Source organism: Cupressus sempervirens, chromosome 6 (assembly GCF_028749045.1).
Source record: "Cupressus sempervirens isolate cs-2001-9-10 chromosome 6, ASM2874904v1, whole genome shotgun sequence".
Classification (NCBI taxonomy): domain Eukaryota; kingdom Viridiplantae; phylum Streptophyta; class Pinopsida; order Cupressales; family Cupressaceae; genus Cupressus; species Cupressus sempervirens.
The window spans coordinates 529,929,708-529,957,172 of NC_143123.1; the positions used below are offsets into that span (position 1 = coordinate 529,929,708).

Genomic DNA, 27,465 nt, shown 5'->3' on the forward strand with positions numbered 1-27,465 from the left:
CTATTTACCCTTCTCGTTATCTTCTCTATCTTTCCTTTTAGTTGCATCAACAACTTCCTCTAGGTTTATCTCCACCTCTTCCAAAGCTACTTCTTTGGCTAACTCTGCATTAGTCACCATGTTAGAGTCACCTACTAACTCTCCAGTAGCTGCAGATATACACCACTTGTTCCCAAATCTTTAACTAGCTTTGATACCACTCTGATGTGACCAAAAATATTTCTTCTTTCCCAAGATCTCACAGGATCTCCTTAGGTCATACACTTGACCAACTAGGGCTTCTATCCACCATAGGCTCCTTGGGACTCTATACAATAGATCCCAACTCTTCAATTGGTGCACATCAGTAAGGTGGAACAACTTGCTTGCTAATTCCCATCAACAAAAATAACCCCAAATGCTCATTTTGACCTCCAAATGGATGAGTGGTCACCTTTGAATGTTTTTGGACTCCCTTCAAGCTTCCAAACCAAAAACTAGACTAAAACCCTAATCAAGTTCCAATCCACAAGTGAAAATGCATTTAAATGCTTATAAACAGGCTACTAGAATTAGCCCTCCAAATGCACTTTAAAACAATAATATCTTATAAAAATCCTTAACATAGGGTTAAACAAACCACCATTCCAAATACCCTATTTAGAGACCTTAATAATTTTGAAGGTCTAGGGTTTCCAAATTGTTTGTATTGTACGAGCACAATTTTAGCCTAAAATTAAGGATTCCAATGGTTTATATGTTGTCTGATGCAAAAACTTGATTTCCACACATTAGATAATCCACAAAAACTTTCCACTTGTATTGGGCTTACATCACTCCTTCCTTCAACACATTCCATGCTTAGGTTGAAGTATCCACACATATCTTCTCTACAACAGCCTATGATGCCTAACCAAGTTGCTAGGACTTTCCTAGGACATCATTGCAATAGCAGTTCTTCACTATTCTAGGGCCCCATCTCCACTATACAAAATATACATTGATTCATGTTCCAAATCCCAATAGATCATACTATACCTATAGTGGTAAATGGCCCTATGACCCCATTTGTGCAGACAGACTGGTGAAAATCAAAACAATTAATCAAAGAACACCAAACTCTATAAAATAAGAAACCAAATATGTATAGAACCTTGAATCAATTACTACTAACACTCTCAACACAAAAAGTATTGAATTTAATCCGTATACATGCTAGGAACACTCAAAACACAAAATTGTTATTGTTACCCTTCTTGCTCAGTTCGTATAATGTCAAAACTACTTTCTCTAACCCCTAGGATAGGGTGAGAATGGCCTTATAGAGGATTACAATGAGAACCCCCAAATTTTTCAAATATTTGAAACGATCTAACCAAGATCTAACCAAAAATTTGCTCCATTGCAAGAAAAATTGTCAAAAAGTTGTCAATGACAACTTTTCAAGTTTGAGCATTTTTTGCAATTTTGAGCATCTGGTTCTTAGGCTTGCTCCAACTAATATCAAGCCATGAAAAAGGCTTTAAATTATCAAAAAATGTGTAAAAAGGTCCTTCAAAAAACTATTTGACCTTTCTAGCCCCTAAAACCCAAAAATGCTCTAACTAGGCTTATTCAACAATATTGAGCAACTATGAGCAACTTTTCCTATACAACCATATCTTAGGGTGAGATCACTCTATTATTCACCTAGTGGTGTGGCCAGCACCACTACAAGAAAAAAACACAAAGTTAACCCTAGGTCTTCCTTAGCCCACCTAGGTACCCCTACACCAATGTCCATCATCATAATCATATAATTCCATAACTTTCTATCACCTAGTTATGCAGATGTATCCTAGAGAATGTGCACAATGTTTATGATTTAAACCATAATTTTGACTAACCAAATAACTCTTTCCAATATAGAAGCATAACCTACTATACATGACATTCTAACAACCTTAACACATCACAATGTACTTATACTATTTAAAATTTAAGCTACTTAAGGGAATTTCTAGAGAATTGATAATATTTTTCTTTGAGTTTCAAATGATTCAAAAGAGGGTAAATATTAAGTTGTGCTATTGCAAAAATCATCAGCTCATTATATGTAAGATATCCATAATTATCATAATGTCCTCTACATGATCTCAAGCAATAACCATGACAATTTTTCATAGTCACATTGTCGTGCTCATATATCCATTCAAATCTCCTATAAAGGGCTTAACAAGAAATTCATATTTAAATAAGTACATACAAGGAGGGCTCTTACAATATCATCCCCATCTCATGTTATGCTAGATCGGAAGCATTATTGCACCATGACTAGGCTATAGTCTAGCTGGTATCAATCAATGGCCTCTAATGAATAGAGTCCCATTTGGACAAAATGATTAGTTTTATCTTCTATTGAAAAAATATCCAACTTCTTCACTACCCTTGTGCGGACCGCAAATTCAAGGAAGAAAATACATGACTCCCTTCACTTTTTCTTCTCCTATTCAAATTGTGAGTGACTTGTCAAGACAAGCGCACACACTCACACTCTTCACCCAAAGATAGACCATGTAATAAAATAAAAATCAAACTTAGATCTATCATTGGCATATCTATTTTCATTGAAAAGGTTAACTACATCTAAAGATATAATTTTGGCCCACCTTTAACCAATATTACTAGATCCCTTTCTTTACTTTTAATCTTATCTGAAATGCATTTTCCCAAAATTGTTTTGAGTTTTCCAACCACCTATGAGTTTAATAAAACACCAAATTTAAGCCTTTCTAACCCTACAAAAACTATTAGTTTCATATGGGTTTTTGGATTTGAATCACAACCGATAGATCACAAAATCTAGACAGTTCTAAGGTAATTACTAGATGCAAAGTAGGTTCTAAAAGACTATCTTGTTCAATAATTTTACCATCTTCAAAACCATATGTGCAGATAGACATTAAGTACAACATGTCCAATATTTTTGCAAATATACATATTAATTACACCAATTTTTGTCTTTCAAAACCATGTGTGCAGATATAAACATTGAATACAATATGACCAATTTTTTTGCAGATATACATATTAAGTACACCAATTTTTTACTTTCAAAACCATATGTCTAGGTATAAACATTAAGTACACCATGTCCAATTTTTTTTCAAGGTTTTCTCTCTAATGTTAATAGGTATGGTGAAATAGTTATCAATGATAGATCTAGCAAGTACAACCAATTCAATAAGGATACAAGAATAAGTTATTCTCATGAAGAAGGATCATGTCAGATAATAGGGATTATGTTAGAATAAGTTATTCTCGAGAAATTGATCAAAATAGGAAGATAGATACTAGATTGTTGTCTAACTTTCAAGGAGAAGCCAATGACAAATTTTATTGTCCTTGAAAGAGTTGTAATGTCTTAAAGACAACAAGAATCAAAATTAAAATAGCTAAGAGACATTGTAGGGAGAATGGTCACATTGAAGGGGGGTTTGATTATCATCCATTGGTGAGTTGTTTGTTATATTTTTTTTGCAATTAATATACATATGAACCATGGTAGGGGGGATTTGATTATCACATTGAAGGGGGTTTGATTATCATCATTTTTATATAGGTCAATCTCCTTAGGGTAGTACATAATATAGACCACCACATCTTAGAGGAACATGGAGGTGTGAATATGGAGGAACATGGAGGTGGGAATATAGAGGAAGATGGAGGTGTGACTATTGAAGTTGAAGATCATGATCCCATGGAAGATGATGATCATGTGCCAAAAACAACATTTCAAGATAATGGTATGAATGCATTGATCCATGACACATTTGGTGATAGTGTTATTATTATTGATGACGATGATGATGTTGATTATGATGAAGATGACATTGAGGTCATCCATGATATACCTCTACTTGAGAAGGAAACACAGCCCTTTACAAAGGATCCCAATCAACTCTTCTCTCTATTGTATAGTTGTTGTTGAATTTGAAGGTAATGAATAGTTTATCCAACATAACAATGTCATGTATGCTAAGGTTTGCCATATATACATCAGTATAGTCTATAAAATGTGAAAAATGTACCATTAATATTATTTATACTAATGACTTATACTTTTTTTTGTAGATTGATAGGTGAGTTTTTGTTACCACCATTAAATGTTCTCCCTCACTCATATTGAGAATTATGTGCCACTATGAAACATGTTGGAATGGAGTATCAAGAAATAAATGTTTGTCCTGAAGATCGTGTTATTTATCATAAAGAACACAAATATACAGCAAAATGCCCTGAATGCCACATGAGCAAATATTAAGATGATCGAGTGACAAAAAAGGTGTCTCACAAGGTTCTTTGTTATATCTTATTATTCCATGTCTTAAATGATTATTCATGTGCAGTAGCTTGGCACAATTTATGGATTAACATGCACATAATAGAAGTAGAGATGAAATTATTTTAATTCCTATGGATGGTTTAGCATTTATGGACATAGAGGAAAAGTGGCCACACTTTAAAGAAGAACCTCAAAATCTTGGGCTTTCTCTGGTAGCTGACGGTGTCAATCCATTTGGAGAGATGAGATATGTTTACTCGATGTGGCCTATTTTTGTTATCAATAATAACCTTCCTCCATGGATTTCAATAAAACAGGAGCACATTGTGTTAGAAATGATTTTTCTAGGACTTTTATTATTTTATAGTTATCTACATGTAATTATAAGTCTTGGAGTGAAATGGCCACAATGATTATCTGATGTTGTTGTTCATTTAACTAGGTAAGTACCAAGCAAAATATATATATATATATATATATATATATATATATATATATATATATATATATATATATATATATATATATATATATATATATATATATATATATATATATATATATATATATATATAGTCCCTCTTATCAATGAGTTGTTGGTGTTATGGAATGGTTTCACTATGTATGATATCTCTAGACCAATTGGACAAAAATAATTTCAATTTTGTGCAGTGCTTGTGTGGACAATTCACGATTCCCCAAGATTGACACATTTTTGTGGTATGTTATGGTGAATTCTAGTTGTATGTGATAATTATAATTCTAAAAATTAACATATTTAATCCAATTGTATCATTATCTCATAGGTCTTAAAACAAAGGGAAAATTTGCATGTCTAATGTGTGATCCAAAGATAAAATCTCGTCATTCCAAAAGTTTAAGAAAGTAGGTGTTTGATGAGTATAGGCACTTCCTCCATAGAAATCATAAGTATTGAAGTGCCAAAAAATATTTTTTCAATGGGAAAGAAGAGACTACATCAAAGCCATGAAGAATGACACTTCATCTATGGCAATTGGAATATAATAGATTTGAGGTAGTATCGCTCCACCTAATGGTTTATGTTTGGAAATTATATATTTTGATTGTGTCTTGTTGGCTAATTATGTAATTAATGATCATTAAGGTCATCAAGGCATCACTGACCACCTCCCAACGGGACTAAAATGTTATCCTAGAGAGTTTAGTAGGCTACCCTACTACAAGCAGCTACAAATTATGCATTTTTTTGATACTATGGATATTGGAAAGAATGTAACAAAAATGTTGTACAAAATATTGGATGGAAGGCATGACAAAGAAAAACTTTCCAAAATTTTCAATGACATTAATGATTCCAATCATGCAATAAAATATATCATTGAATCAAATAGCAATGGAGGCTGCATTAATGCAAGTTCCCTTCCTTGTTTATTAATGGAGCAACAAATCAATGTCATAAAAGATGTCATATGAAAAATTCAATTTACTACAGGATTTGTTGCAAATATAAGAAATATTATATCAAAGAAAGTGAATTTAGGCTAGGGCTAAAAATGCATGATTGGCATACCTTCATCAAGGTAAGTCATGGTGTTTTTTATTTACAATATATTTTGTGAAATTGTATTTAATATTCATTGTATTATGTTAGAAAAGAATGAAATGATTAGTTAATAATTGTTGCAGTATGTGCTAGCCCTATTGCTCCCATACAAATTTGATAATAATATCAAACAAGTGATATATGATCTTGGAAAGTACATGAGGTAAGCACTAATATTTTTTCAATATATAAAACAATAATATCAAACAAGTAATGTATTGTAAAGTTTTGTATTTATATTTTTTTGTGTCTTGAATCCCTTGTAGGTGGTTGTCATCTAAAGAAATCCATAAAGAAGATATAAAATATTGGAAGAAAAGAATTCATCAACTAATGTGTGAAATGAAAAAGTGTTTACCTTCAACTTTTTTCAATGCACAAGAATACTACCTCATGCACCAAGTTGAGGAGATTGAACTGCATAGACTTGTACATAGTAGGTCAATGTGGATGGGTTGAGATGTGCTTGAAATTTTTGAAGGGTTTTTTTGACAAAAAGAATGTCTCGAGGGTTAATATGGTTGAGGGATATATGGCATACCAAATTATTTTTTAGGCTACTCAATATCTTCATAATCTTGCAACAAAGACCCATATAGACTGCATTTGGGATCTTGACTCCATTAAAAAAATTGAAGGGGAGTACATGGTGGGGAATAGGAAATTGAGGAAAGTGAAAGGTAATAAATTATGAGATGTTATTGTAGTTAATAAATTCTTAACCTTCAAAATTAATCTGTCATAAGTCATCTATTTACTTTTGTACAATTGCTAAAGAGTGGGATCCAATACATTTCTTTATTACAAACAATCAAAGATTGGATGACGGTATGGGTTGGACGATGTCAATAGTCTAGTCATAGATTAAAGAGTGAATCTATGTCTTCATTGGTTATACAAGCTCATTGTAATGGAGATCCCAATATTACACAAAAGGAAATAGATTTAGCATATGGTTTGACAGATCTCTAAGTACTTATAAATTTGTTAATCAACCATATATTTTCCAACTCATGATGCAATAATTTATACATGTTTGATGTTATTATAGGTGAAACACCACAAGGCTATTTTATGCAATGGTTATAAATTTTTCATCAAAAGGTTGGATGATACAAAGAGAACATGTGATTCTGGGATAAGTGTAGTCTTTCAAGTGACCAATATTTTATCTAGAAACCACTTACATCCTCAAGAGACTCAAAGTCAACACTACAACATTTTGGTTGATATACTTGACTATGAATTTAATTCCTTCAAATTAGTTCTCTTCATCATCAAAAGGTACAAGCTATGACCCCATCAAAATTATCCTAATAGAACTATCATTGAGATAAAGAATGGATTTCCAATGATTAATACAAGGTTGTTTGATCTAGGTGGGAATTGAGCCCTGTGTTCTTCCAAGCCAATGTGAGAATGTATTTTACTCTGAGGTTCCACATAGACTAGTCTGATCTTTTTTTGTTAGACATGATCCAAGAGGAAGGTTGATAAGTATAATGCAATGGAAGAAGTAGATAATAAAGAAGAGGAAGAAGTGGAAGATAATGTAGATGATGATCATGATCGAGAGTTAGTTGATGATGTTCTTGATGCAAAATAAAATGAAGAAGAAGATGATAATGTTACTATTGATGATGATGATGATGATGATGATGATGATGATGATGATGATGATGATGACGATGACAACGATGACCATGATAGTGGTGGTGATGATGTCAATGATGATGATGGTCCTAATGATGAGATGGATGAAGAAGAATATCAATGACAAGGGGTTTCATTAGCTAACACTAATGTGTGGTTTGAATATTGATGACATGAATGAAATGTACAATTATGTGATCAATTCCTATGCTATTCAATATTGAGTTCTTGATAGATCAATGATTAATCTAATTATCTTTTCACATACCTTTTAATGATTATAATTCATATGTGATGCTAATATTTGATGTAGTTTTGAGTATGTGTATCTATTAGAAATGTAATGCAAGCTAGGTGACTAAGAGGGGATTGAATCAAGAATAATTTAAACTTCAATCACTTTATCCACTTTGTTATGTTATATAAACTACTTGCATGCAAGAAAGTAGCAACTCCATAACACTGCATTGGTAACCCAAAAGCCCTCCAAATAGAAGGGAAAACTAGGGTAGGGATGACACCCACAATGCTTGACTACTGTAGTAATAAAGTTGGCCTATTAAGGCTTACAATTGATCACTTTTGGTGATCTACTCAATTAAGAGTAATAAGGACTAAAAAATACACCTTGTGAAAGGATTTATACAATACAATTAAGTATGTACTCTATTAGGAGTTTTTTCAAATGATTGTTAGGTCTACCCTATTAAAGGATTGAGGGCTCATGCACCTATTAGGATGAATCGGTGGATTGATCTTTGAAATGCAACTCTGATTGCTAATAAAGATCCTTTAAAGTAAACTGAGCAGCTGACTATAATAGATGAGTCTTTGCCTTCACTTATGTTGCTTGTAGCCTTCTAAATATTCTACTCTTCCATATTCTCTTATAGAAAATTTTATTCAACTCATAGTATTACTTATATCATCTTGTTTGGATAAAAAAAATACCTTATACCTATATCCATGTGAATAATTCTAGTATAGGTCAGCTATAACATAAGTATTTCCAAAAACAATTACCAAGTTGTCTCAGTGTTGTAACACAGGTTCAATGGCTTACTCAGGTGATACTAAAAACACTCGAGAAACATTGTCACCTTAGCTAATTTTGGCAGTCATTTGATACTAGATGCTCAGTTCTTACTAATCACTTGATAGACACTATTGACTCAGTTCACACTCCTATGCCAGCTTTGTTATCATCTTGGAACAAGAATACACTATTGACTGTGTTCATACTAGAGTTTGGTAGATATTGTCAACTCAGTTGACACTATAACTTGGTGGGAACTATCAACTTGGTTGACACTACAACACAACTTCATTCATAATAGGTTAGCATTTTTGTCTGGTAGCTTAGTCACTACTAACTTCCCATAATGACAAAGTATTTTGGTACTAATTGACAACATGTCTTTCCATTAGATTACCAATCTCCCCCTTTGGAATTAGTGACAAAAACACTTATCATGCTCAAAATCTGAAACTAAAGCTCCTTCAATCAAACTTCCCCTTTGAGTGTGCTCTATTTTGTAGCTCGGTTTACACTAAAGACTCTATAACTCGGTTTAAACTAAAAACTCTATTTTTTATTTTTCAAAATTATTTTTGTATGATTGTATTTTACATATCTTTTTTTTGTACATATTTCCTTTATTCTATACATAATTACCCTCTTTATATGCATATGTTTTTCCCTTTTACCTACTTTCCCCCTTTTTTGTTACAAATGCCAAAATTTTGCAAGGTTGTGCCAAAATGAGAAAGAAAATCATGATGTACCTTCAAAATCAAAGACATAGTCTTATCCTAGTTATCTTGAAGTACATTTAGTATGTGTAGATCAATTTGAAGCTTTGTTGATAACTCCAACACGTGATCTCCCACTAAAAGGTTTGTGTCCTTAACTAATGTCTTTGCATGATTTATTATTTTCTACATAATATCCATGTGGGGAAGCATCATACTTTATATATCTACCAAGGCTGCCCTTATTCTAGCTTCTTCTCTTAGTAGCTCTACCTAAAAATCTATCAAAAATTTTGGTTTTTGCAAAATGATTTGAATTGGAACTTGGGTTGAGTACCAACTGACTGGTATTAGGCTTCAAGTCCATATCAATCTTGACAAATTTATCTTTTATTTCCTTGGTAAGATTTGATGTAACACAATTTTACAAATAAAGATACAACATCATTCACAACATTTTCTAATGCAGAAATCAAAATAGACAATTCTACCTAATCTATGGTTATTTTCTATGCTACATTCTCTAGCACTTTATTCTCAAACTTCCTTTCATCTTTTTCAAGGAGTTTGTCTTGCTCATCTATATCCTCATTAAATTTATGTACAATATCAATCAATTAATCAATGATAGCAGATTTTTCATTTACCTATATAGATAGAGAATTCATAAATATATCTTTGATGTCCTATAAGACTTTTCTTCTATCTCTTTTTTCCCTTAGCATCTATTGCTTGGCCCTTTTCTTCCACAATTCTCCCAAAATATCCATTTTCTCAGCTAATAGATCAGATTGATCCCAATTTGGGATCACAATATCTTCATCTAGATCTATGTCATCAACTATCTTCCCTTTTCATTTTCTCTTAATAGTTGAAGAAGGTGTGATCTCTTTTCCTTTGTCATTTGAGCCCTTCTCATGTTGTAGCTTGGTTGAAACATGTTCAACTCAATGGATTGTTGCTCTGGTGTTGCCTTAGGTGGAGTGGTAGGAAGAGATGTCATGACCTCTACAACAATCTTCTTAGGATCATACTCTTTAATTGTTTGAACCTTTAGTAGATATCCCTCTTCTTTGATATCAAAAATGGTTCTCCACATATTTGTTGTGGACTACACAACATCTTCTATCTTATGTGACAAAACTTGAAAAGCTCTAAATCTAGGAGTCTCTCTACTTTCATGATTAGAAATTGCATGCTTGATTTCTTTGTTAGAGAAGTTTGGCATTATTTTTCTTAGAGTCTTCTCTCTAATGTCTTTCTCTATTTTTATTTCACTATCCCAATGGTGAGAAACAACCTTAAGAAGAGTTTCAAAAGTTTGAGCTATGAGTTCATCAGGGTAATACTTCCACTTAGCCATCTTCTTAACCATTGCATCTTCAATTTTCTTATGCTCGTCTTTTCTTCTGGAGTCATATTTTAGGTATCTAAAATCTATCATGCCACTTCCTTCCCTTAATGTTTTCAATATTTTTTCAAAGGTAGGTGGTGGATTTTTGAGAGAAATGATAGGAGTATTATCTTCATCTTAATATCATATTCTTCCTCAAGCTTCATTTTCTTCATCTAGGCTTTGTAGCAATGATCACAGGAGTAGGCCTTGCTGATTTATTTGATGTAGAATTTGATGGGGTCTTAAACCTATTCTTAGGAGGGTCTTTTTCCTCTTCTTCTTCATCACCTTCTTCTTCATCACCTTCTTCTTCATCTTCCTCTTAATCTTCCTCTTCTACATCATCACCCTTTCCTTTAGTGAGCATGAGAGGTGAATCTGATTTGGAAAATTTCTTCTCAAGGTTGTCTAGTCTTTTCTTTCCTCTCTTTAGGATTTGAGGAATCTAAATCTCAAGTGAGATTCTGGTCTTGGCCTCCTCATATATTCCAAAATATGTAGCCTTGGGGTCCACAGGTTCATTAATGAGAGCCTCAATAATGTCTCTTGTTTCATCAATATTTACCTCATATGCTAGAGGCTTTACCCATGCAATCCTAGGTTTAACTGCCTAAATATAAAATTTGTTACATTCAACTAGAAAGCATATATCCTTCTCATAGCCATCTACCAATTTCTTATGGATACTAAGCCTAATCTACATCCTTTCCTTGAAGTTATCAAAGTATGCATCCATGATGCTTTCAAAATTCTCACCCATTTCATCTATGAATTCATTAATTCGATACAATATTGGGTTGTCCTTCTTCCAAACAACATTTCCTTTTTATGGAAATAAATTTTTCACATAAAATAATAAAAAGACCAAAAGTGAACCAAACTTACATGATTTGTTCTTGGAGGCTCGAATACTCTCCATGTTCTTGCTCAACTAGACGTGTTGGTGCTCGGCAAGGTCAAAGGAGAGGTTCTTCTTCACAACCTTGTATGCCAGGTCCATTGCTTCATATAGCACATTGTTTGGATGGCTTGAACTATAAATTTTGTGTGCTATGACATGGATGACAAACTTGATTTCCATGTCAGTCACATTATGCAATTTCATGCCTTCGCCATCCATTCAAATAGGGTTAGCTTAGCCAGTTCTACCCATTTTGGCAACCTTTAACTTCTCCAAAATTGGATACCCATTTATCCTATGAGTCATCTTCTTTTTAATAGGATAATTCTACTTAATCTAGAATGACATGTCATGGACTTAGCTTAGTATGAACCTAATCCACTTGATTTGAAAATTCCTTAGCATGTGAATGATGTGGGTCAAGCCCTTGACCTCTAGATACTTTTTTTTTGGATTTAACCCATCATTATCACATAATTCACCTATTGGCATTGGACTAGCATCCCTTGTAGGATTCGTGACATGGCTTAACCACCTCATATGGTTCTATAAGACTATTGGTTGTATCAGGCATTTCCAAGTCAATCTTTTGGTGCAACAGTAACCCTGGCCTTTCTAACAATTGGTATCAAAGCTTGTTCATAGGTTTGAATCTTGTAGGCCATGGTGAGTGACACTAGGAGGGGGATTATTGGAAATGGGCCAACATCCCTTGCAGGATTTGTGACATGGGTTAACCAACTCCTATAGTTCTATAAGACTATTAGTTGTATCAAGCATTGCCAACTCAACCTTTTGGTGCAACTGCAACCCTGGCCTTTCTAACAACACCATATGCTTGATCCAGCTCAAAATTACCTAGTTCCTAAATAGAATAATGATAAAATGATATGATATTGTGAATGAGAAGTATCTTGAGAGGAATTTATGAGTGTGCCCCTTGTGGATCCTTCTCCCTGGCAATTGCTAGATATAGCTTGAATTTTGGAGGAATGCAGTCTGAACTCTTTACCAACATTTCAGAACCCCTTTTGACCTGTGTACTTGAAGATGCTACCATACTGCTAGGTTGATGAAGGATTTGTAGGAGGGTGACTTCTCCGACCTTCCTTCAAAAAAAATTCCTTAAATCATTTTGGGGGCTCATAGAATGTTGTGCTATGAGAAAACTATAAATTCGCAGTGAAAAATGAATCTTTGATCTCTCCCTTTTATCAGATTTTCAATTGTAGGTCCTCATTAATGCTTTGTACCTATGTAGGTGAAAGAGACTCAATTTGGTCTCCAAACCTTGAATGTACCTTGAATCTCAAGTAAGGATAACTAACCATGCTCAATTGATTCTATCCTCACTTGATTAGGTGTAAGGAGTAACTCGGTTAGGACTAACAACTCAGTTAGGCCTAAAGAGTGACTCAATTAGGACTAACAACTCAATTAAGTCTAAAACTTTCCTTTGTCCAAGGGCATCTAATATGTTGATCTAGACCATCTTGCTTAGATGACTAGAATTGATGTAGAATATGAATTTGTTCGCATCTCTAGTGGTTTCCTTGCATGCTTATGAAGAGATGATTGCATTACTCAATTCATTTCCTTGGGTGTCAATAACTTCACTTTTTTCATTTTAATTTTATAGAGATTTCCTCACCCATTGTTGTTTCATTTGAGACCCGATCTTATCATCCCTTTCTTTCTTTTCATCTTCATCTTTATCTCTATTCATGCAATTCTTTTCTATATGACCAAGTTCCTTGCATACATAACATCTTTTGGTAGGATTCCTCTTTCTGAAGTGAGTCTTCATGTAGTTAGCTCCAATGTGTCCATACTCTCCACATAGATAACATCTGCACCAAGTGTTGTAATCCCAACCAAAGATTTCTTTAGCAAGTTGTTCAGTAGGATTCCAATTCTTGGTTTTACACTTCAAGGATTTGTGACCTTGTTTGTTGCATGTGAAACATTTTCCTTCAAACTTAGTTTTCTTTGTGAATTCATTAGCTCGATGTCCATTTTTGTTACAACTATAACATTTACCATTAAACTTTGACTTTCTGGTGCTCCAACACTTTTTTGATGTATTTCCTAACTTTCAACAATTATTACATGTAGGCCTTTTATTGCTTTGATACATGTAGGCCTTTTATTGCTTTGACCTCATTGTTTAGTGTAGTCGAATCCTGATTTACCTTTGTGTCTATTTTGGGATAGCTATGCTAATTGATCCATGCTATCTTATGATCTCCTCATTCTTTCATTGGTTTCTTTTTCTTCTCTAAGATTACTTTGTTAGAGTGGGGTTTTCATTGCACCAAAAGACCAATCTAGCAATGCCTGATACAACCACTCAACTTATAGTACATAGGATGTAGTTAAGCCCTTGTCAAGAATCTCGAGGGGAGCACTGAATAAATTTCCAAAATCTCCCCCTCAGCATTACCCGAGGGTCTGAAGATTCGAACCTGTAACCAAGCTCTGATACCACTTGTTAGATTGGGGTTTCCATTGCACCAAAAGACCGATCTACCAATGCCCAATACAACCACTCAACTTATAGTACATAGGAGGTAGTTAAGCCTTTGTCACAAATCTCAAGAGGAGTGCTACACAAATTTCCAACACATTTATGAGTCTTTCATTTTTTGTTATCAAATTGATGACTTCTTTATATTTGTATTATTCAATTGATTTACCATATCCACCTAATGTAGTGAAAGCTAGTGGATTTCATTGTCTTTTTCTTCTAACCTGGTGTTGAGTAATCTTTTGTCTTCTTTTGTCATATTTTTATCATTTTCTATTTGGTTCTTCTATTCCATGACCTCATGTATCCTGAATGAATGAATCTCCTATTCTCTTTTTAATTTTTCAGTTTCTTCTTGTAGAATAAGGTTCCTTCCAAGTAGATCTTCTATAGTTGCATCTACTTCATTTGAAATTATCTTTTTGTAAATGTCTTCAATTCTTTCTTTCATGCATATATTGTCATTCATCTATGTTTCCAATTATTTTCTTCTTTTCGGGGATTAAGAAAGTTGATTCTTCAGTTTCTTGATTTGTTCCATGGCCACATGTAGATCCAAATTTTCATTTTTAATGGCTTTCTCTAGCGTGTATATCTCCATTGTCTCTAATATTTTATCTCAAGCTGCTAACATTTAGATGAGAAAACCTTTCTCTAATACCAATTGTTGGAAATGTAATGCAAGCTACGTGACAAAAAGGGGGGGTGAATCAAGAACAATTTAAACTTCAATCACTTAATCAACTTTGTTATGTTATCTAATCTACTTATCTACAAGAAACATAAATTAAGTAGAAACACCATAACACTACATTGGTAACCCAAAAACCCTCCAAATAGAAGGTAAAACTAGGGTGGGGATGACACCCACAATGCTTCACTACTGCAATAATAAAGTTAGCCTATTAAGGCTTACAATTGATCACTTCTGGTGATCTACTTATTAAGATTAATAAGGACTACTAGGTCCACCTTGCAAAAGTATTTATACAATACAATTAAGTATGTACTTTGTTAGGAGTTTTTGTAAAGAATTGTTAGGCCCACCTTGTTAAAGGATTTAGGACTGATGCACCTATTAGGATGAATCTAGATTGATATTTGATATGCAACTCTGATTGTTGATGAAGATCCTTTGAAGTAACTAATTACCTAACTATGATAGATGAGTCTTTGTCTTTCCTTATGTTGATTATAGCCTTTTATTCTTCTCTTCCATATTTTCTTATAGACAACATTCTTCAACTCATAGTATTACTTCTATTATCTTGTTTGGATAAAAAAAGTACCTTGTATCCATCCAAATAAGTCCATTACAGGTTAGCTACAACATAAATATTTCCAAAAATAATTACCAAGTCAGCTCAGTGTTGTAACATGGGTCCAATGGCTTACTCGGGTGATACTAAAGACACTCGGACAACACTATCACCTTGGCCTTTCAAATATTCTTCTCTTCCATATCTACTTATAGACAATGTTCTTTAATTCATAGTATTACTTCTATCATCTTTTTTGGATAAAAAAATACTTTATACTTATATCCATCCAAATAAGTCCATTATAGGTCAGCTACAATATAAATATTTCCAAAAATAATTACCAAGTCGGCTCAGTATTGTAACATGGGTTCAATGGCTTGCTTGGGTGATAATAAAGACACTTGAGCAACACTATCACCTTTGCTAGCACTAGCACTTAGTTAATATTGGATGCTTCATTCATACTGATCAATCGGTAATGTTAGAAATGTTTAGAATAACCAAGATGGTGGGTGAATCAGTTACTCAAGGTCTATGTGTACCACTTGAACAATTAAAAATTAAACATATCACTATTATGCTTATCCTTCATATCATGTTGTTACTTGATCTCTACTATAAAATTGTCATAAACTTTAACTTGCATTGCATAATGAAAATATCATCACATGTAAAATATTCATAAGACATTCATTAGAGTTTGACACTAGAATTTTATGTGGAAATCCAATTTCGAAAAAACCACCAACAACATGTTACTCTTTTTCACTCTTTCAAAGTGAGCTCTGTTATGAGCCAACCTTATTAAAGGATACAATACACATTGTTAAATGTGACATAGTTAGAGGATTTAATCACCCTATTAGGAGTGGCCTTGTAAGAGGACTTTGATCATTCCATTTAGAATGTCACCTACTTAACAAACTTACATAGACTATTAAATATTCAAATAACTGTTAGGTCAATCTCCATTAAAAGGATTTCAATACAAACTATTTACAATGATAAGAAAGAAAGTAGTAGGTTTTGATCTGTGTGATTACAACTCACTTTTGTTGGTCCAGATCTCTGTTTGGTCCTTATGTTGGTTCACTAATAAGCCTTTCATTGTCACCTTTGATCTTGATCTACTTGGACACCCTTCAAGTAATCAGTCCACTCTTCTCATCAACGCTTAAGCCTTCTTCTCAAATTCACTTATCAATAATAGCATCACATCTACAAGCTTTCCCTTTTAGCTTCTCATTCACTCACTTGTGTGTTTCTGATCAACCTTTCTCTGTATGACTTCCTTCACATAAAAAATTGCACACACACTAGATGGGGATAGACTGGGCACTAAATGTTCAATTTTGTATCACCTTAAATAGGCAATTTTTGCTTTACCATTTTCTACATCCATCATAGATCTTAGGGTTTATGATTAGATTCAACTCGATTCAATTTATCTGTGCATCTTCTTGATCATACTCTAGAAACTTCTCTTCTCTAGAATCCTTCTTTTAGGTATTTACCTAATCATCACCTTGAATTTAATGATCCAACTCGTCAATCTTATCTTCAACACATTTTACATCTCCCAAGAAATCAACTAAGTCCACTTGATCTTATGATTTATTTGAATTTGGTCTTTTACTATCACTCAAACATCACTTAATTCTAACACTTGGTCAATATTGAATACTTGATTGCTAAAATGATTTTTGTCTCGGCATCAACTAACTTTCTCGATTGATGCTAATGCTTGATCAATACTAAATTTTCTCGGCACTAATTCTAGCTCAGTTGACACTAGCATTACTCAGCATTCCTTAGTATTTTACTCCTTTGCTCGACTAGGCTTAGCTTCCTTGACATAAACAATTACTTTTCTTTATCAAAATATATCTAATTAAATGTCCATTGTAACTCATTTTAATAACTTTAACCTTTCCTCTAGGTGTTATAGTTATAAGTAACTCTCAAATCCTCTTCATCAATCAAATAGATATGACATTTAGATTTGGTAGAAATATGTCTCATCCATAGATTTGATATCAATGGCAAAACAACAATTGTTCCAATTGTAGGTTTCCAACAATCTCCCTCTTTGGCATTTATGGCAACATTTAAAATATCTAAAATACTAATAATAACTTAGTTACCATACGATCCAAAAGATTTTTCTTCCATGAGTGATCACTATCCTTAGTTTCATTTTGATTCTCATCCTTTCAAACTTGTAAACTCCCTCTGTCTGTTTTCTCTCTTTCATGATTCTCTCCCTCTAAGGTTTATCTTTCTTTTCTCAGTAATCTTGTGACTTTTTAGTAATCTATCCATCTTTCATCTTAGATTCTCAATGATCTCTCCCTCTTTGACAACAATGTTGAAGATGTGTAGCTGTCTCAGCTTCAAATTCTTCATACATTTGAATTGTGTATATTTTGTATGTCTGGCTAATACTTGTCATCTATCTATGACTGATCTTTTATGTTGTACTACAGTATTCTACCTTAGGCATGTCCCAAAGTAGAGTTGTACTACACCACTATTTAGAATGCTTTGTTTGGCACATGTGATGCAATGCACTTTGGCTTCTTAATTAGCCTTAGTTAGGAAAATAACCCCTAATTTACCCCTAAGATATTCATGAGAATCTTTGGGCAATGGCTTTTTGAATATTTTAGCAATCTCTTCCTTTGTATTCACATATTCTATCTTTACTTCTTTGTCTTGAACTAAATGTGCTTTGTCTTAGTGTGCATCACTAGATTCTTCGAAATGTTAATAGCACTTGTGTTATCACAATAGGTAACTATTGGATCTATAATCTCCTCTTTCATGTCTTTCAACAATTACTTAATCCACATTATATTTGAACAATTCACTGTACTTGCCACATAGTCGACATCAACTATCGATTAGGAAATACAATTTTTTTTCTATCTTGTCCATGACACCAATCTCTTTCCTAGAAAGAATGCACCTCCACTAGCACTTTTTATGTCATTAATATTTCTTGCCCAATCTGAATCAGTGAAAACCTTTAGATCAAATCTATCACTTCTCTTGTAGTGTAATCCATAGTCTTTAGCACCTTTTAGATATCTCATTATCCTTTTTACAACCATCGTGTGATTCTCTTTAAGATTTTATGAAAATCTAGCAACTACCCCATATGCCAATGCAATATCTAGTCTATTGTGAACAACATATTGCAATTTTCCTATCATGGATATGTATAGGTTCTTATTCACATCAATAGAATCATCATTCTTAGATAGCTTATGTCCTGTAGACATAGGTTTTCTCACTAGCCTTGAATCTTCCATACCAAAAGTCTTTAATATTTCCTTGATGTATTTGGTTTGTGAAATGAAAATACCACACTTCATTTGACATACTTGTAATCCAACAAAGAATTTGATTTCACCAAACATAGACATTTCAAATTCCTTTTTCATTCCATGAAAAAATGATCTGCATAATGCTTCTCTTCCTCCAAATATGATATCATCAACAAACATCTCAAATAACAGTACTTCACTGTTCTTACCATTCTTCAAATATAGATTGTTGTTATCAATTGTCCTCTCAAATCCAATTTTCACTAAATAGTTATGTGACCTTTTACACCATGCTCTTGGTGCCTTCTTCAATCCATAAAGAGCTTTGTTCAAATTACATACCATGTTCCTATTGTCTAGATCTACAAATCCTTCAACCTATTTAATGTATACTTCTTCCTCTAGTATACCATTTAAAAATGCAAATTTGACATCCATTTGATATACCTTGAAATTCTTGTAAGCTGACTATGCAAGCAAAGTTTTGACTCCTTCAAGTCTAGTCATAGGAGAAAATGTTTCTATGTACTCAACTCCTTCTGGTGCATAACCCTTGCATACCAATCTTTCTTTGTTTCTTTTTACTTTACCATTTTCATTGAGCTTGTTTCTAAAAACCCATTTTGTCCCAATGACATTTTTGTCTTTAGGTCTTGGCACTAAGGTCCAATTATTATTCTTCACAATTTGGTTGATTTCTTTATTCATAGCTTGTATCCAATCTTCATCGTCTAAAGCATCATTTTTTTTTAGGCTCAAACTCACATAATAAGCATGTGTCACCTTTGAGTTTTCTCCTTGTCATCACACTTGATTCAACATCTCCAATGATTTGTTCATGTTTATGATGTCTTCTCACATATTTTGGCAATACAAGTAGCTTTTTCTTGGCTCTTCTTCACGTTCATCTAAAAAAAAAATCCTAGGCTCATTTCCTCTTTCTTGTTCTAGTTTTGGTTCAGGTATGAATGCTCAAAATTCACTATCTGATGGTCAACATTTCATGTCTCTAACTTGGCATCTTTAGCCTATTGCTTGGCACCTACTCTCTATTGCTTGGCAATTTTCATTTGTACTCCATCATTTCCTATCTAATGGGAACTTGTAGCTTGACTTGTCAATTCATTTTGAGTGTTGGAAGCATCGTCATCCACATAGATGAATGTACTATAGTCTTCAGGTTCTTCATTACATGAAGGATCACCTTTTTCTACAAACTCATCAACTCTCACATTTGCACTTTCCAAAACTTTGTTAGTGTTAAAATTTAAACACGTATACGCTTTTCTTTTTATGAAGTAACCTAGGAATATACCTTCATTACTCTTTACATCAAGTTTTCCATTCCTATTATCTTTCAGTATATAGCATCTACTTCCAAATTTTTTAAAAAATTTTAACATTAGGAGTATAACCATACCATAGTTCAAAAGGTGTAGCATCTATACCTTTCTTGACTTGAACTCTATTCAAGGTATAGAAAGCAGTACTAACCACTTCTCTCAAATATTTTTGTTATACATCATTCTCCATCATTAGTGTTGTTGCAAATCTGTTTCTTCTTTTAGCTATCCAATTCTAAGGAGGGGTCCTTGGTGCTAACGTCTGTCTTTTAATTCCTCTATCATTGCAGAATGTATTGAACTCATGTGAAATGAATTCACCGCCTTTGTCAAATTTCAAACACTTCAGACTCTTCCTTGTTTCTTTTTCAACTCTGGCTAAATACTACATGAATAACTAAAGCATCAAATTTAACTTTAAGAAACATCATAGTCACCATTTTAGAGTAGTCATCCACAAATAGAATGAAATATTGATATCCACGGTAAATTTTAACACCAATGGATCCACATAGGTCAGTATGAACCAATTCCAAAATATCACTAGAAGTATATGCTTTACTCTTAAAACTAGACTTGGTCATATTTCCTAATTGACATTGTTTACACATAGCATTGTCAGGCTTCTTTAGTTTAGGCAATCCTCTCATTGTCTTCATCTTACCAATATTCATCAAATTATCAAAATTCACATGACATAATCTTTTGTGCCATAACCAAACATCTTCTTGTTGTTCAAACATAAATGTTTCTCCTAATAGGTCTAGATAAAATAAGTTACCTAATTCCAATTAGCTTACCATGACCATCATGTATCTGGGCCTTTTTGTTTTGAAATTCAACTCTATAACCTGATTTGTTCAATTGTGAAACACTCAAAAAATTATAGTTAAGTCCTTCAGTCTAGTAAACATTTTCACATGTTATCTTGTTAGTCAATTGAATAGTGCCTTTACCTTTTATAACACATGGGATATCATTATCAAATTTAACACATCCACCATTGTATGGACCAATATCTTCCAATTTGTCTTTGTCATCAGTCATATGATTGGAACATCCACTATCAATTATCCATCTATCACTTTTGTTGACATAAGAAATTAATGCATTTTTCTCATCTTCATCAAACTCTTCTTTCATAGAAACATAGACAACTTCATCATCATTACTCTCAGATTCATTGTCAGTCTTTTCTTTAGCAATATAAAAATATTTCTTACCTTTTTCATCCTTCCTTCTTATGTAGTCTTTTTCATCTCTTCTTCCTTTTTACTTGGTTTCCTTCTTCCCATCCTTATCTTCTCTATCAGGACATCTAGCAGCAATGTGACCAACTTTGTTGCATGAAAAAAAATGATAGGTAATTTACCTTTGTATTTACCTCTTCCTCTTCCAAACTATTTTGCAATAAGGATTTCAAGTTCATCACTCTTTTCATCAAAACTATCACTTTCACTCTTCACATGTTTAACTTTTTTCTTACCAAGAATCAGTTGTGACTTGAAAGTAGATTCAATGGTAGTAGGTGTGTAGTTATCAAAATTAGACATCTCAAAAGCAATAAGTCTACCAACTACACCTTCTAAGGTCAAATTATTACTTGGTGTGCATCTCAGTTCCTGAATTGTAGAGACTCTAAGGAAATAGATAGGGAGTAGAGTCCTCAATACTTTTCTTATCATTGTTTCATCTTCAATTGTTCCATTTTCTCCTTGAATGACATTAAAAACCTCTTTAACTCTTGTGCAGCATTGTACTATGTTTTCACCTTTCATCATTCTCATATCATTAAATTTAGCTTTAGCTCTTAGTACATTGTCATCACCTCCATTTTTGGTCTTCAATATGTCCAACATCTTCTTTACAGTATTGCAATCTTTTAGGTCATCAAGCTCAGCATAGCTTAGGGCTAAGGCAATCTCCAACACTGCTTGGTTGTGATCTGACTTTTTTCTTAGTTCTTCAACAGTAAAAGGAGTAGTTGTTAACTCTACATATTTATTGCTCAAAAAATTGATAGCACCATCAATAATACTGGATATGTGTAGCTTCATCAAGGTCTGCCATGCAAGAAAGATCTCCTTATTCGGCTTGGGTACATCTCTCTTATTTGTCATGATCTTTATCTTTAAGTACCTTCAAAATTTTCTCAATAAGTACTGAGCTCTGATGCTAATTGCTAGAAATGTTTAGAATAACTGAGAAGGGGAGTGAATTAGTTGCTCAAGGTCTATATGTACCACTTGAACAATTAAACATTAAACACATCATTGTTCTTCTTATCCTACATATCCTATTGTTGCTCAGTCTCTACTATAAAAATGTCATAAACTTTAACTTGCATTGCATAATGAAAACATCATCACATGTAAAACATTCATAAGATATTCATCACAATTTGACACTAGGATTTTACATGGAAACCTAATTTGGGAAAAGCCAGTAGCAACATCTCACTCTTTTTCACTCTTTCAAAGTGAGCTCTATTAGGAGCCAACCTTGTTAAAGGATACAATACACATTGTTAAATGTGACATAGTTAGAGGATTTAATCACCCTATTAGGAGTGGCCTTGTAAGAGAACTTTGATCATTCCATTTAGAATGTCACCTAGTTAATGGATTTACACAGACTATTAAGTATTCAAATGATTGTTACATCAACCTCTATTAAAAGGATTTCAATACAAACTATTTACAATGATAAGAAAGAAAACAATAGTTTTTGATCTGTGTGATTACAACTCACTTTTGTTAGTTCAGATCTTTGTTTGTTCCTTATGTTGGTTCATTGATAAGTCTTTCATTGTCACCTCTGATCTTGATCTACTTGGACACCGTTCAAGTAATTAGTCCATTCTTCTCATCAACACTTAAGCCTTCTTCTCAAATTCACTTATCAACAATAGCATCACATCTGCAAGCTTTCTATTTTAGCTTCTCATCCACTCACATGTGTTTTTCTAATCAACATTTCTCTGTATGAATTCCTTCACATAAAAAATTGCACACACACTAGATGGGGCAAAGACTGGGCACTAAATGTTCAGTTCTATATCACCTTAAATAGGGAATCTGTGCTTTACCATTTTATACATCCACCATAGAACTTAGGGTTTACAATCATATTCAACTCGATTCAACATATTTGTACATCTTCTTGATCATCCTCTAGAAACTTCTCTACAATCCTTCTGTTAGGTCCTTACCTAATCATCACCTTGAATTTAACTATCCATCTCCTAATAAATCAATTGAGTCAGCTTGATCTTATGATTTCTTTAAATTTGATCTTTTACTATCACTCAGCAATCCCTGAATTCTGACACTTAGTCAATACTGAAATACTTGATCACTGAAAAGCTTTTTGGCTTGGCATCAACTAACTTTCTCATCGATGCTAATGCTCGATCAACACTAGATTTTATTAGCACTAACTGTGGCTCGATTGACACTAGCATTACTCAACATTCCTTAGTATTTTACTCTTGCTCTGCCAAACTTAGCTTCCTTGACATAAAAAATTACTTTTCTCTATCAAATTCTATCTAATTAAATGTCCATTGTAACTCCTTTTCATAACTTCAACCTTTCCTCTAGATGTTATAGTTATGAAAAGGAGTTACAATGGACATTTTATTAGATACTCTAGGTGTTATAGTTATGAGTAACTTTCAAATCCTCTTCATCAATCAAATATATGTGACATTTGGATTAGGTAGCAATATGTCTCATCCATAGATTTGACATCAATGACAAAACAACAATTGTTTCAATTGTAATTTTCCAATAGGTGGACTTGCAGACTCGGTTCAGACTACTCTGCCTACTTGATTATCATCTTGGAACAAGAATACTCTATTTTCTGGGTTCATACTGGAGCTCGGTCAATACTGTCAACACTATAGCATGGTGGGAATTGTCAACTTGGTTGACACTGCAATACAACTTCATTCATAGTAGGTTAACATTGTTGTCTGGTAGCTCGGTCACTACTGATTTCCCATAATGACTAAGTGTTTTGGCACTAATTGACAATATGTATTGTCATTAAATTAACAATATCATGATTTTTTTAGCTAACATACGACAATTGATTTACATATGTAGAAACCTAAAGCCCTTTAATGAGCATCCCACACAGTCTCATGGATCGTCAAGTATAAGTCAATACACCACATAGAGATTAATGTCTTTTAATAAATTTAAAATATCTCTCATTGCCACCTATCTCTCTCATTTTTTGGATTGTAGGTACCAATGACTAGGTATTTGTCAGTTTTGTCTTCCTCGAGCAAGGAAAATGTAGGAATGGAAGAAGAAAGTGAGACATTTAATATGTCTAAATCAAGGAGATTGACTCAAGGTCAAAATATCATAAAGAAATTCAATAAGTGCATGAAATTTTTCCTTGCTCAAGGGGGGTCATGTTCTTATGATGATGAGAGAAAAGGCAACCTTGATGTACCCTTTAGGTATAAACATCTACAGAAACAATGGGTCCCCGATGAGCTTCCTCCAATAAACACTAATTTTTTTGTTACAAAGATGATATATCGCATAACACCGTCCTCATTACATGGTTTGGACCTATTTTCCATGGATGGCATAAAGGTCTTTTACAAAAAATCTATTGAATTGATGGAGTATGTTGAACATTGGTATGATTACAGTAGTTAGATATAGATTGTTAGATATTTAAAAAGTATGTGTATGTATGCATTCATGGCAAGTTATATACAACAAAAAGTTAGTGAAAAAAGTAAAAAAGTAGCTATATACATTAATGGAAGGCCAAAATCATCGAGGAATATTGCAAGTTTTATAAATAGTACATGAACTATGTCAACTAAGAAGCAACCCAATTGCATATTTGAGGTGCGCAAGGGACGTGTATCTGTATGTGTGATAAAATTAATACATGAAGGCCAAGAGCTTCTTATTGATTACAATTTGAATAGCATAGATACAAAAAAAGCCACTATCATGGGCAAGGTGGTACATACTGTTAGAGTAAATAATTATTTATTAATTATTTATTCTATTACTTAAGTTTACTTAGGTTAATGCATTTAGTTAATAGTTGTAGTGGATGAGTTGTTGACAACACGGGAGTTTGTTCCTATCTAAGTCATTCTTATCCTCTCACCTTGATCAAGGATATTCCACCTTTTGTAGATGTATGCTTAGTTGTCAACCTTATCTTTTAGCACTTTTCAGCTTGTTCTACAAGCTTCCTTGAGGCCTTTATATTCAGGCTCTCTCATTGTATTTTCTCAACTCATATCTCGTTTTCAATAGCAATATTTTTTTCTTAGTTTGCAATATCTTCTCTCTCTGTCCATTTAGTGTTTCTCCAAGCTCCACCTCTTGCTTCTTTGGTTTCCCTTCAGCAAGTTATTTGCATGCAGGTGATCTTGGCGAGCTATGAAGTTGGCTTTCATCAACTTCTACACATACTATGAGGTGGTACATACTATGCACATTTTACAATTTAAATTAAATGCTAAGACATTCACTATGAGAGATTAATCAAAAATAGTTGGATTCCCATTGTTTATCCCAAGAAATTTTACATAATAAGCAGCATTAAGATGCTAAATATTATTTAGAAAGCACTTAATTATCAAAGAAATCTCAAAATAATGCAAATCATTTGGCCTACGAGCACTATCAACGTAGTTGGAGAATTTCATTAGTGTTAGATCACCTTCACCAATTTTGACAATTTTGACTTCAAGATCATCATAAACAAGAGCAAACCTTATGGGTCTCATTCCCATGTTTTCTTTTGTCAAATCTATCTGCAAATTCAATGCACTGGTATACTCTATAGAACCATCTACAACAAACTTGACGTTCTTTTTGTTTAGATATATTTTTCCCCATTCATTCATAACAAATGGATTGTTAACTAAGAGAAACAAAAAAATAACATATTACATTAAAGGACATGAAATTGCATAACATGCAAAGGGTGTAGCAATGTAGATCAGATGAAAGTTCTAATGAGATGCATAAAAAAGACTATCATATAATTCTAGCAAATAATAATGCATACCACTAATTAGAAAAATATCATTAACACCTTTCACCTTCAAATCTTTAGTCCTTTCCATAAACCCTTGTACAATCTCCAAACTGCAACAACCAAACTTCTAAGTGATAAATAGTGATATTAATAATGAGAGTAAATTTTTTTTACTAATCACTATATTTTAGAATAAGAATAATAAAGCAATATCATATCTGTGAAGAAATGAAATGCATAGAAAAGTACAACAAGCTTCTTTTCAAGAAAGTGTCAGACATAAATATGTTGACATCATCCAAATAAGACAGATTTGGTAATTTCTACTTATAAAAACCATTGGCTCTAAACTCAAAATGAAAAGAACAAAACAAAGAAATAACAGTTAGGAAATGTACCCTGGTAGGAGTGAAAGCACCAAGAACACTCAAAAGAAGAACCTTTTTGCGTGCATCAAGAGAGTGAAGAGACACTCCCTCTTGCTGAAGAATGTCCTCTAGTGCATCAAAGTAGCACAAGGTTCCATCTAGGATCTCATCTTCAACACCAATGGGGGCCACTATAGGATTCAAACTCTTAACCTCTTTAATCCATAAAACCTTGTCAACTTCTTCAATGCGAGCCTTCTTTTCGCAACAAGTAATGTTACCCATTCATTCACCTCCTTTCTCTCAAATAAGAAAATGTTATTCAACATCGTGTTCTAGTTTAAGACAATACTTTTATAGTGTTTCTTAGCCCCAATATAGAATAGACTAATATAAGAGATTTGTATATCAAGAATGTCATTCAACTCAAGAAAATGATAAGTAAGAGATTCAAAAATAGGGAATTAGTGAGATAGATTTCTTGACAAACCATTAGACATCATGGGCTTGGTGCAAAAACTACAATAACAAATAAGAAATGTTAGGAACCTGGTGAGTAAATGAAATTGTAACAATATGAGATGAACCATATAATCTAAATGAGACTTGTTAGGTAGCTAAGATTTTTTTAATTATAATTCGGAAACCCGTCACAATTTCGATGGTAATGCAATGTAAGCAATGACTATTTTCGACAGCTACTGACAGATTACAATCAAAACATTATGATAGATATCTATCAGTTATACAGCACTACTATCATAAGGGCGTCACAATTGCGACAACAGCCTAACAGCTCTTTAGATGGTTAACCATCTCAATTACAACCAGTGTCTATTGGAATAGTCTGATAGATATTTGTGGTTTTTTAGCACTACTATCTCAATTGTGATGTCCACAACATCAAATCTTGCCCCTCTCTCCCTCCAAGTTGTGACTGTCTCTCCTGTCACCATTACAACGAATGTCTTGGTTGTTGTAATTTGTGACAAAAAAAGTCTGATGGGAGTTGA

General features: G+C 33.2%; 1 protein-coding gene across 1 annotated transcript; it reads right to left on the minus strand.

Moving 5' to 3' along the window:
- On the minus strand, positions 1-26,737 carry LOC149553350 (peroxiredoxin-2B-like). Its single transcript, XM_089790323.1, has 4 exons — positions 26,483-26,737; positions 26,115-26,208; positions 25,764-25,967; positions 1-149 (listed from the first exon to the last, which is right to left on the minus strand). The coding sequence occupies exons 1-4, from the start codon at positions 26,735-26,737 to the stop codon at positions 1-3; spliced, it is 702 nt and encodes a 233-aa protein (XP_089646449.1).
- Between the last annotated feature and the right edge of the window lie 728 nt (positions 26,738-27,465).